Raw genomic sequence first — 13,504 nt, 5'->3', positions numbered from 1 at the left:
CAGCTTCCAGGTACTCAACAACAGCTACCAGTCTACAGATTCAACCGGGACTAGATTGTTTGACTAGTCCTAGCTCTGTGAAACAGCATACGTGTCAAATGTAGGACGTGTTCTATGAAGAACATAGGAAGTCCTTAGGCTGTTGGCCCAAGTAGTACAATAGCTCTCCAGGGTTTCTTGCAAGGTTCTCTCTCCCAGCCCTACCTGGAGATGCCAAGGATATACTGTACCTCCGAGTTATGGCCCACTAGAAAAGCTGGGAGAAAGTCTCCCACATTACGCACTTGAAAGCATATGCAGTCCCCAAGGACCAAACTAGATGTATATTAAATGCCTATTTGCACTTACATGTACAACCCTTTCTTTCCCTGATGTGGTCTGACAAGATATTGCTCCTTTGAAGCTGTTATTTACATCTGGAGAAAGCCCTCTATTGGGTATTGCTTCAGAGTTGATTTAGTAAGCAGCAGCTGCCTCAGGGCTATGCTCATTTGTGCTCTTTATAGTATTGGGAGAGGGGAATGTCTTTAAGGCTGTTGGGAGGACTGCAACAAGACCCAAGAGTGATAGTAATGGTCGGTAGCTGCAACATGTAGTCTGTAGAGGTTGGTGAGCATCAATGAGAGAGAGCTGCCCCCTATGCACTCATCCGTGTTCCTCCTTGAAATACTTCCTGTGTTGGGGAGGTTGGGAGAGACTCATCACTAAAACTACAATTGTTCCTACGCTGTAGGGAGCAGTAGTATAAAACTTTGCTCAGCGTCTGTTTGTTCTGCTCCATGTGACCAGGCTGTTCTCCTGAAATGCAAAAGGGTACATTAGGTTTTGAGTAGCCATACAATTATTGAAGAGGAGTGCCTGGCATTTACCAATTTTCGAAGGCTGATAACCTCTAGCCAATCCCCTTTCTGAAGAATGCATGTTTTTGGTGACCTGTGTGGAAACATTGCTGCTGGCTGATGAGTCAGGAAGCATTGATTATGCCACACAATTTAACTAAATTATTGTTGACAATATTTGAGACATGGGGAGATATATGCTGCAGTCACAATCAGATAAATACCGTATTTTTTGCTCTATAAGACTCACTTTTTCCCTCCTAAAAAGTAAGGGGGAATGTGTGTGCGTCTTATGGAGCGAATGCAGGCTGCACAGCTATCCCAGAAGCCAGAACAGCAAGAGGAATTGCTGCTTTCACTGCGCAGCGATTACTCTTGCTGTTCTGGCTTCTGAGATTCAGAATATTTTTTTTCTTGTTTTCCTCCTCTAAAAACTAGGTGCGCCTTGTGGTCTGGTGCGTCTTATAGAGCGAAAAATTCGGTAGTTTCTCTCTTCCCACCACCTTTGCTTATCTATGTGGGATGTATTCTTGTATACACAGCTGGCGTAATAGAGCAGAAGTTCCTGCTGTGGAAGGGAGATGATCCTGCAGCAGAGTACTTGTAAGGGGTCTGAGATAAGTAGCATTAATAGTGTGTTCTTCCTCTGTTTGTTCTGAAACCAGGCTGTTTGTATAAAGTGTAATATTTTATCATAGAGCCAATCACCAAAGTTCCCTCCAAGGTTATATGACATGAGGCTAGATGTGATACCAAGTGTCTGGTCATCTGAGCTGTGGAATCTGTTTTTAAGGATTTATATTATGTTGTGGATTTGTTATGATTGAGTGCAGAGTTGGTTGCAGTTCTATACACTATTGTGATGGTGTGGACAAAGCAGATGGAAGTGAGGGGGCAATATATTTTGGCTCTGCCTTGCTCTCAGTAGAAATTTTGCTTTGCTTCTTTGACTTGCACCATCTCTGTCACTAACATAACATTATGCCAACATGTAAGGGCAGGAGCATGTCTGAGCAATTCAGACTTAGAATACTTCTCCCTCCACCTACCTTGTATATAGCCCATTTCCAGCCCCCAAGCCAGTACAATTCAAGCAGTACTGGGGAGAAGCTGCTGTAGCACCGAGTCCCTGCAGTAGTATTAACTTGAAGATCCATTGGCCAGGAGGCTAATATGCCCCTAAGTCAGTGCTCTTGTTTATAATGGCAGTGAGGTTATTCTTACAATAAATCCTTCTTGTTTTGCTGCCAAGGGAATGATATCAGTTTAGATACAAATGCTAAGGATTAATTCCAATGTCAATTTTGCACTACAAATAGTTTGATACCTTGTATAGCTGTACTATAGGTTTTCGGAATTGCACACAATTGAAACTGTGCATCAGTTTGTATATGCTGAATGTGGCGTAATGGTTGAGAGCGTAAGCTTTCAGTTGGAAGTTTCCAGTTTAGTCTTCAGCTCTGTTATTAACTCACTTGGTATTCCTAAGTGAGCCTCTATCTCAGCTATCCTTATCTGTTACATCAGGATAATACTAATGGCTTGCCTTCAGTGTTTTCTGAGGATCACTGACAATGTATGTGAACCACTTGTGTAGCCCTTAGGAAAAGTGCAGTGTAAAACGCTTATCATTAGTTCTGAATATTGGTTCTGCCTAAAAACTATGGATGCATCAAGGAATTAGCTAGTTGATTCTTGTTAGCATGCAAGAGGTCATAGTAGATATTTGCTTTTTTTCTTGCAGTTCCAGATATGCAGTTGAATGAATTGGAAGATTTTATACACTTGAATTAGTTAAACTTCTGCCTAATTATAAAATAATTTCCATGTAATACATAGCTAAGATATATTCTGTCAATTGTGTATAATTTAGTTTAATGCAGTAATAGTATGCAACAATACAAAAATTAGTTTTTCTGCTTATTACTATGAATTAATGATGGTGTGGCAGTGCAAACAACCTCCAAGTATACAAATTAATATTAGAAAATTTATGAATCTCGCATTGATTATGCTGTAACAATGTTATAGCTAATTCAGACTTCAGTTTACTATGAAACAATGCAATCTGCAGCAACAACAGTTGAAGAAACAGTCATCAAAATATTTGCTGAACTCAGTGGACTTTAGGCTACAATCTGTATTTGCTGGAACATTTCCTGCCTGCCCTTATTAAATTAAATAAAACTGCATACATTGCATGTTGGATTGTTCACTGATCACCCTTTTGTTCAACCAAGTAAAACAACTGAAGGTGAGATCCAACTAAGTCATTCTCAGAGTAGACCGATGAAAAGAAAAGGACTTAAGATACTTAACACTTATTACAGTGGATTGATTAGTCTGAGGATGACTAATGTTGGATATCATCCTGAATTCGGATGGGGAACTCCAGGCCTGGGGACTGAATGTGGTCCTCCAGGCCTCTTTTCTGATACCAAAAGGTGTCATGAGCCATAAGTCATAAGTCACATTTCTAATTAAAATACGTTGTTTTAAAAAATAAAGAAGTTTCTAGAGGAAAAACATGGTAGCATGAACTGTTGCAGAATACATTCTGATAGGTTCATAAGGAATTGCAGTTCCTTCAAGGAGTTCAGAACTAGGATACACGGAGTTATCCATTTTTTTGTAACTTTAGAGTTCCTTTCCACCTTTGTTTTCACTCTTCCCCAGCAACTTGTTTTGTCCATACTGATACAAAATACTTTATGTTTCCTAGTCCCACTAAAATGGCTATTTTTGTAGTCCAATTACTCAAGGGTCTTATTGCTCAAAGGGAATTTCCATTAGAGGTCTTCCTGCACAGAACAAACTAGGCCTAGTTGTAGATGTAAGCCTAGTCTTGTAAAGGAATAAACCATGACAGCTCTAGATATGAATGGTCACAGTTCAGAAAAAGCAGAATCATCCATTCTTTTGTGCCAAGTTCAAGGAGAAGCGCCGGTGTGTGAGGGTGATTTGAGGGGGCGGGGAGCAGTGGTTGCACATGTGATATCAGGATGTTGGGAGTATCTGTGCGTGGAACTGAATGTGGCAGCTGCATGGCTCCACGGCTCCTCCTCCGCCTCTTCCTGGTGCTGCCACTGGCGGAAGGTTGCTTAAACCCTTCTTCCTGTCCCTGGCAGGAGGAGGAGAAGGAGCTGGCCACTGGAGCATTGCGCTTCGCCTCTGTGTTTTTGGGGACATGGGAGGCAGGCCCCCATCCCCAAAATATTCAGGGGCTTAGCCCCCAGGAGCTGGGGGTGGGGACTAAGTTCAAGTAACCTTAGTTTATAGATACCTGTTACTATAGCGCGCGCGCACGCACACACACACACACACACATACTGTGTGTGTGTGTGTCAGTGTTCTCTCATCCCATCTTAGTAAACAGTTTGATTCTTTCAGTGAAGGTGGTACTGGTACAAGGGAAAGAACAGTATAAAATAATTAATACTGAACTGATGGGTGACCTAGTCACCCTTGCATCATTATCATTATTATGAAATTTACATTCTGTCTCAGAGGTCCACTTAGTTATTATAGTGAAGAATGTAATTCTCCACTAGCTCAGCAGCTCAGGGCAGTCTATAATGACTTGTACTAAAACAGAAAGGTGGATATGTTGGTCTGTAAGAAAACAAAAACCCACAGTTGACAACGCAGTTGGTTAATAGGACTAACCAAAACGTCACAAAATTGAGGCAAGCTTTCAACCTCTCCAGCACTCTTCTTCAGGCAAAATGCCTACACAAAGTGCAGAGTGTTAGCAGGAGGAAAAATAAAATGTCCAAAATTTAGGATGAATGTTGTAGCTTGTTTTGCCTAGTTACCAGGGAGTAACTATAGGTTACAATGTATCAAAACAAAACAACTAGTTCTACATCTCCATCGATGCTTTCTATTTAGTGCTTTTCAAACAGCAGTCTTATATAAACCACTTTTGAAACTAGGGTGTTTTCAGAGTAGTTTGTGATGAAGCATTGTATTCTGCCACCCTCAGAAAGATAACATTCCTCCTGAATAAGCGTAAGCCATTTTGAGGAATTAAAAACTGGCTATATTTCAAAAGCCTACTTCAGTCCCATAAGACCAGTAGATCCTAGAAGAGGTGTGCCTCTCCTCTCCCCAATTTCTTCTTTGAACAGTTAAGCCTACTTTGTATCACAAACAGTTTTTGAATATATATTCTATTTAAAAATAAGTTACAATCGCTTGTGGGGGAAAGAAAATACATCACAGGTTTTAAGTATATTTGGGCTAATTTTGAGGGTCTTTGAATCTGGCCCATTATTGCCTGGGCTATGACCAGAACATTTTTTAAATGGGGATTCATTTATTTTATAAAAATTGCTGCTCTCCATTTCCCCTTTCACTAGGCCCTCAAACAGAACATCTGATCCCTAAGTGATTAAAGTTAACCCTGTTTAAAAAATTTACAAGTGATTTGAAGACATGGTCTGAAGGCTTAATCATAATCATAAGCCTAAGCATAATCATCTGAAAGTGAAAGCTATTGATAGGATTTCCAAGTAAAGAAGTTTAGGATGTTAAGTGTATAAATACAGGGGGCTTTGTAAAAGGAAAACAATTATATGATTATTAAAATAGCTATTATACTTTCAGAATTAAGTTATTGATCAGTTTAAAGTTATGATTCATATACAAGGCTCTTCCGACTCCAAGCATTTTTCACAATCATGCCTAAGAGAAGGACTTGGAATCTGTGACTCTCTTCACCCTAAACTTCTGTGTCTCTGTCATTCCAGGCTCTGCCTCTTATCAACTGTAACGTGAGTAATGCATCCTGAGTCAGAGGTAACACCCACCTACTACTTGACAGAGTCAAACATTTGGGTCAGTAAAGCTTCCAGCTTAAAAGGACCTTTTGCTATTAGAGTATATTCACAAAATTGCATTTTAATGTTGTAAATTAAGTAAGTTTTGAGTACTCCTTTTAATTTTTAAAATCAGGTGCTTTTTATGAAACCTTTAAAATGAGAGCCTTACTCATATGAAGTCTTCAAGAAATACATGCTTCAGGGCTTTATGATTAACACACGCTCCTGTTACTTCAGTTCACATAATTTAGCAGCACTTTTGCAAATAAATAAATAAAAATTTATATTAATTATACTGTGTTTAAAAGCTCTCCATCCATTCTTAAAAGTATTGCTTTTGAGCATTATTAAATTACATTAAATAGACCATAATACAAAAATAGATTGCACCTAGAGCTTCGGAAAAATTGTCTTTGGCTGCAATCTTATATAAACTTACAGAGGAGTAGTCTCATTCAACTCAATGAGGCTTACTTCTGAGTCAGCACATATATGGTTACATTGTTGTTATTTGTTTGGTTCCATATTTTAACAACTACAGAGATATCTAAAGAGTTACGTTTTGCATTGTACATTAAAATTTTAATTTTAGAGACAGCATAAATACAATGTAGGGCGTTCTTATAGTGGATAATGTATTGACTTCATTTTTTATTTACATAAATGTGGACAGGGTAAGCAGTGATTTAAACATTATATGTCTCTTTTAATTAGCTACCAAAATTTTATGCAGTATACTCCGCTGTCTATCATAATCAGAATAGAGAACATTGTATTTTGGCTAAGAATGTGCTTATAACTAAGACTAAATGAAGGAGTTTGTCAGAAACGAATCTTTCACTGAAGAAAAACTAGAAAATCTTATCAGCAATTCCATGTTCCTTTCTAGACAATTTATTATTAGATATTTCTGATGACACACCTTTTGCTATCTAAAATATGCTCAGTCTGTCTTTTCAAAAATAGTCATTTAATTTATTATGCTTTTGTGAAAATTTTTATGAAAAAAACTATGTAAAAAACAAATCAGCCATCTTTGGTCAAAAGGTCTACTACATGTCTGCCACTGCCATTGTTACATTAATAGTGTAAAAGGGAAATTTGAATGGCACAGTTCATTGGGAAAAGATTAAGTTCATGTTTGTGTGTATGTGTGTATAGATTAAGATTCTTGCACACCTTTAATCTGTTGTGGGCTAAAGATTGGGCAGGCAGTGAAGAGGTACAGGGTCAAGGTTAGGAGTAGAGAAACAAGAAGCCCTAGATGGAAAGCTCTGTAAAATATCTGAAATGCTGGGGTATTATACAGATTCTGAATGCTTGTGTAGAAAAACCTATCTATCAGCAAGTTTTAAAAGAAGATTTAAATACCCACAAGATACTATGATTTGAGAGAAGCCTTGATTTCTTGGCAACATTTCAAGATTTGGACAATAAGTCAGGTTTTTAAAGAGGCAGATCCCCTAACTGCTATATGGCTCCTTTTCCATCTTGCTCAGTGACATACACTATGTAAATGGGAGCCAAAGAACCATCTTCAAATGCTGGAAGAAGCTGTCAACTGCAAAAATAGGGTCTAGTTTCCGGTCCTCATATTTTTAACTGAGCCCATGCATGGATCCTGCAAGATGGTGATTTTACTGCTACTTTATCTGAAGTGGATTCTGTAACTTCTAGCTCAGATTTAGCATACTTCTGAGCAAGGGCATAATTTTTAAATGGCTCATTGGCAAGAGTGTTTCCTTGCCCCCCTGCAGAAAGAATAAATCTAGATTAAATAGAAGAAATGTGGGCTGACATTTTGATGCTGAAGATGTCATATGGACAGTTCCCAAAAACATACATGCATCAGAAACATCAATCATGCAGTAATCTCCCATGTGGAACCACCCTTTGACATAGTCATGCAAATCAACAAATGAAGTTAGGTAGTTTTTCAGGGAAAGACTATAGGTCACATTAGAGAACACATATTTGCAATCCAAAGTTTCAAGGTTCAATCCCTGGGAATATCAGTTAAAGGACGTTGCCTGGGCTTGGACTAGACGACCCTTGGAAACCCTTCCAATTCTACAATTCTTTTGTTTTATTACCTTCCTGCCACTCCCCCCCCCCCCCGCCATAGTAAGCAGCAGGAAATCCACTGCTGGGAGGTGAGGCATGTGTTGCTATCTCCTCAATGACTGTTCGTGCAAATGAGGAGTGGAATTTTTATAATTGGATTGGATACAAACCTGTTATTGCATGAATGGAAAGGCTCCTTCCATTTTCACAGGGAATGAGGATCCAGTGAACTCCTCCACTTCCTTCTGCAGCTCTGAGCTTCACTTTGCACACTGTTCTGGGCTGAAGAGAGGAGGCAAAAATCACTACCCACTGTCAGTAGAGTTGTGCTGAGCTGAGCACAAGTCATAATGTAACCCAGCAAAATGTTTAACCAATTCAGTCCACTATGGACTTTAAATAACAAAAGGTTAAAATAGATAGCCTTTAGTTAACAGACTCTGGGAGATTTAGCATACTGATTGAGGCCTGCATGCATGGGTGTTCCTTGCTCTATGTCATATTAATAACGCTTTCTAAACAATAAGCACTTAAGCATCTAGGAGGTATATGAGGTAACTGAAAAATAGATAACCCTTATTTAGATAATTCCTGTTTACAGCCTTATAGTATATGGGCAGGATTCATATAAGAAAGTTAATTTCCCCTGAAACATTAGCATCATGTAGATGCTGAGCCAAAGGATGAAAAGAAAGGCGGGGGGAGCTTGGAAAAACATGAGGGAAAGGGCTTAACTTTTTGTTTCTGTTTTAAAGGAAAGCAGTTTGTGTAGTTATGCTGTATAATTTCTTTGTAAAATGTTGTAGTAGAAATCAGAAAGGTATGAGCAAAGACTAAGAAGAGAGCCTGAGCAAAGAAATGTGCTTCAAATAAAATGAGAAATCACTGTGAGGTCATAAGAGCGCATCATTCGTAGTAGAGAATGGAAAGCCAGTTTATCAGCTAGACACTATTCAAAGTGCAACGTAATAGTATCTTGATGTATTTATTGACTTAAATATTACAGTATTTGGCATCAGGCATATTAACAAACCAACCTGTTTACGTGCTGTTCTGTCACTTTCTTCAAAGAGTACCCACACTAAAGATAGCACAGAGTATAGTGATTTGGTACAACCATCCTTGAGATTGCATGTAAACAACCCTATTTTAGGGAATGTGTATATACTCCAGATGATGATTACACATTGCACTATCTTGTACTTACTGCAGTTGCAGTTGCAAAAATAAGGTTGAAAGCATGTTGGTTGTGGGTTTGAGTCCCACTTTGGGCAAAAGAATCCTGCTTTACAGGGGGTTGGACTAAATGACCCCCTGGGTCTCTTCCAACTCAATGATTCCAAGTTAGTAAAGCCTATTGAAATCTCTGAAGCCAAGAGAGTAGAAGCTGAGAAGGATTCCCTGTGATCAGGGACAGGGTTCTAGACCCTAGTACTTCTTTGCTGGGATGGGAGCCTTATCGGCCTGAGGGTTACCTTCTTTTATGGGCAAGCTTCTGGGGGCCTCATGCCCGTAGCAGGGAGGCGAGAGACAAAAGGGGATGGAGCAGCAGATATGACTCTTTCTTTTGTATAGCAAGCTACATTTCAAGTACTGTACACAGAAATGAGAGGTTTACACACACACAGACACAATTCAGGCAAAAGTACTTGAGAAAGATGCAGAGCAGGTCTCATGGTTTAGCCTGGGGGCTAAACCAAAGATCTAGAAGGAACACATTCAGTCTCCTCATCTGAAGTTCTTCATCCCTGCCCCACATGAAGCAGAATCCTTTATGCAAAAGAAGCAAATAGTAACCAATTTGTATAATTTAAATATGTGGCATAATTCCTTCTGGACCCCAAATTTGGTTCATATTGTTGCAGAATTTTTGATGGTTTTATTTTTCAGACTGAATACATGCAGTCTGCTTAGTCCACTGCATAATTTTGTGAATATAGTTAATATAATAGTTCTCATTAAATTATGAAAGAAGAATAATGCAAATTAGTGCCAGACTATAAGAAATATTTGTTGAATATCATTAAGAAAAATGTTGAAGGATCGTCTGAGATGGAGATGCAGTTTCATGTCAGGATATAGTTTTCAATTTATTCTTACAATATACTGTTTAGGTTAGGTTCCTAGTACTTTTACCATTATATATCTGCAATAAATTTATTGCAGCTAAATAATTTTATATAAAATTCACTTTTGATTGGATGCTTTTTTTCATTGTGTTGGAATGGAAACATCCAGTAATCAGCATTTGGGCATCTTGCTTATATGAATTGTTCAAAGGTATTTGGAGTTTAAGGGACAAGCTTCACTTGTTGTTGCTATGTCATTTGCTAAACAATAACAAAATTGTTCTGTGTACAAGTACACAAGCACACATTCCAGTCACCACGGGGATCCCACAGAACTTGGTGTCCTTGTGATGAATGATCCTTGCCATGGCCTTAATAATTGCTGTATTGATTTCTGCCATCACATTGAATTTCCATGCCTCTGCTTTCATTTTTCTGGCCATTGACTGTGGGTGTCTAGAAGTTATTTCATCTTCATTGTGGTAGACACACAAATGGGTTGGAGAAGGGAGGAACATTCACTGACTGGTCTGCTACACATTCAAAATTTCTCCCATTTTGGAGAACAAGTTAGATAAGCTATCTGTATTTATTTCAAATTCTCACATTGTTCTCAATATATGAGCATTGCTTACCTATTGTGACTGAGAGGATTAGTTCTCAGAGGATAAGGAAGTGAAATAGATGTCTTTTATATACTGCAGTCTATTATTCATTTAACATAATGGTTTAGGAGACATCAGCAGCAGCATCTCATTCCCCTAGCCTGATGTTGTTGGATAAAAGTAACAGCTAACAGTTAAGTTGCTCTGTACATATGATAGTACCAACTGTTTAAACCTATTTGTTCATTTTCTAAAGCTAAGGATTTGGTTGCATTAATTAGGAAAAGCCTTCCTAAATGTTTTGTGTCTATTCTCTGTGCACCAATTTTATCACTAAACCAGAAGTGTAGGACGCTTGCCCTTGAAAAATCAAGTATCTTCACCAGAGCTGGAATGTAATTAGACTAACATAGCAAATTTAGTCACTCTGCCACTGGTGTGGAAGGATTGCTATACCTGGTAGATGGTAGGTGACAGATGGGAACTAGCAGAATACAAGCATCTTAGGATATATGTACTGAAGGGGTCAGAAGAACATCCAGTGCCAGAACTATTAGCTGCTTCAGGTGATAATATAGACCAGTTAAAAACATTAGTTCTGTCATATGTGCCTAATATGCCATCATGAAGGTAGTGCCATGACTTCTGTAACTGCATTTCCGCACTTCAATGCTAATATATCCGACACACATCTTGATCTTGAATAATTGACATTTATGTTTGTAGTTACTGATGCTCATTGAAATTTTTGGAGCCATTTAGAATTGCACTGCTAAAGCATGAAGCATTTATAGTATACTTTGGTTTTATGATGCACTCAAGACCAGATTGTGGGGTGTTTTTGCTTTTGTTGTCTTACGACCCGTCCATACTTGCACTTGTCCTGTGCGTAGAAAGCACAGGTCTGAGAGGTCTTCTAATCAGTGCATAGGCACTGGTCTAGAGTTTTCCCCTTGCTCCCCTCCTTTCCCAGGAAAAAAAGCTCTTTAGCTTTAAATCAGAACAAATGGCAATCCACAAAAAACCCAATTGCTGTTTGCCCCAACTGAGCACTAAAGAGCAGTATTCCCCAGGGGAAAGCAGCGGAAGAAGAGGAAGTCTGGATAAGCCCTTAATTTTTGATTAGTCTGAAAGAACAATTTTTTTATAATTAATTTTATAATGGCACAACACATGAAGTATGGGGGAGAGGGATAGTAGCATGCTTGATTGTAGAAAATAATAAAGTATGGAATATGTAGCTAAAATAATGCTAGTATTTTTTAAACTGTAGGGCAGTGTCCTTTAAAGTCCTTTAAATGCATAAGCTTCTTTTATGTTTTGATCTTCCAGTGTTCAACTGTAACTAGTTTCAAACAAATTATTAAAGGATCACATAAAAATTAAAAGAAGCGCCCAAACAAGCTTAGCAGCAGAGCAGCAGCAGCAGTGTACAGTATTCATTATTTAGGCTTAAATGGCACATAACCTACTTTATTGCATCCTGATAATACTGATTTTTAGATGGCATGGTTCAGTGATGTAAACTGTGACATTTTAAAAAAATTAATCTTCTAAAACTTTGTTGATTTTACTAATCTTATTAAAAAGGGAAGATTACACTGTGAATATTGTACCTCAATTTTATTGTAATAATTTTGCTGGTTACCAGGTGGGGTGGCAGTTGAAAAATTTGGTGAATGCACTACGAGAGGATCCGAGTGGTGTTATCTTAACTTTGAAAAAGCGACCTCAGAGCATGCTTACCTCAGCACCAGCTTTACTGAAAAATATGAGATGGAAGCCCCTTGCTCTGCAGGTAATGATGCTTAATCATAAATCATACACCATCATTTTAGCTATAGATTATCTCAATGCTGCTTTATTGTGCCTCATCTCAGCAGCATATGTGGATTTAGTCTTGTATGCTTTGACAATGGTTTTTGACATGATCTTTGCACATTTATTCTCTAGAGTTCAGTTAACATTAAATCCCAAGCTTGCAAAATTTAGACAATATTGTATTCCTAAGTTGCATATATCTGCTCTATTTCACAAAACTTTAGATATGCTTTCCACCCTATATAATGTTTATAGGTTACTATGCAACATTAAACAGGAGAGCCAGTGTGGTATAGTGGTTAAGAGCGGTGGACTTGTAATCTGGTGAACCAGGTTCGCTTCCCCGCTCCTCCGCATGCAGCTGCTGGATGACCTTGGGCTAGTCACACTTCTCTGAAGTCTCTCAGCCTCACTCACCTCACAGAGTGTTTGTTGTGGGGGAGGAAGGGAAAGGAGATTGTTAGCCGCTTGAGACTCCCTTTTGTTGTTTAGTCGTTTCGTCGTGTCCGACTCTTCGTGACCCCATGGACCAGAGAACGCCAGGCACTTCTGTCCTCCACTGAGACTCCCTAGGGTAGTGATAAAGCAGGATATCAAATCCAAATCCAAACAGTTTGTTACAGTATGAGGTCCTGATTTAATAAAAATAAAAAATTGAATAGACTGTGATTTAACCACATTGTTAAATCCTACATTCTCCATCTCTAGACTCCCACCCCACCAGTTCAAATGTATATAAGCAAGAGACACACCTACAGAGTAGATGAAGAAAGTGGTAGAGCCCTGATTCGTTGTTGCTGGGAAAGAAACAGTGGATAGTTTCCATGCCAGGAGCCTCAAGGTCCTGCTTCCTCTACCCATAATTAGACATCAGGTTCTATAGACACAGAGCAAGGGGGTAGGGTTGAGGAGTGTGTGGCAAAAGAACCTGAGTTGGAACTCAGTAAAGCGCAGCCAAAGTAAGAAGCTTTTCGGGTTCCTTTGGGCACTGCAGCCAGGTGGATGTCAATGTAACTCTCACAGATGTGGAAATGTAATTTCCTGCCTTGGTTAGGTTTCTTTTACTTTCCAGACAAGTAAATAACAATTAGTATTCTTCACATATTGGTTTCAGCCCCAGACAGGATTGTACCTCCCTTTGTCTATTCTGCTGACAAAGAGAGGGAAAGGTGGGTACACTTAATGAATGCCATCTCTGTGAATGTTACTGAATGCCCTGCCTGCCTGCCTGCCTCTACTGCTGTGCTCTGATTTGTTAAGGAAGACTGGAATCATGTAATAGA

The 13,504-nt window shown here is 38.9% G+C and overlaps 1 protein-coding gene across 13 annotated transcripts in view; it reads left to right on the top strand.

Annotated features, from left to right (window-relative positions):
• CNKSR2 (connector enhancer of kinase suppressor of Ras 2) overlaps window positions 1-13,504 on the top strand; it is a 237,459-nt gene that overhangs the window by 157,871 nt on the left and 66,084 nt on the right. For 10 of the 13 annotated variants that reach the window (XR_008330258.1, XR_008330259.1, XM_053387073.1 and 7 more), the window contains one exon: window positions 12,052-12,198. The exons of the other annotated variants lie outside the window; for them this stretch is intronic. Coding sequence is in view for 8 of the 10 variants with exons in the window: in XM_053387073.1 (XP_053243048.1) it covers window positions 12,052-12,198 (147 nt within the window). In the remaining 2 variants the exon portion in view is untranslated. The remainder of the gene's footprint in view (window positions 1-12,051; window positions 12,199-13,504) is intronic. 13 annotated transcript variants of the gene reach the window in all.

This window comes from Podarcis raffonei, chromosome 4 (genome assembly GCF_027172205.1).
Source record: "Podarcis raffonei isolate rPodRaf1 chromosome 4, rPodRaf1.pri, whole genome shotgun sequence".
NCBI classification, from domain to species: Eukaryota; Metazoa; Chordata; class Lepidosauria; order Squamata; family Lacertidae; genus Podarcis; species Podarcis raffonei.
This window is presented reverse-complemented; position numbering and strand designations above follow the sequence as displayed.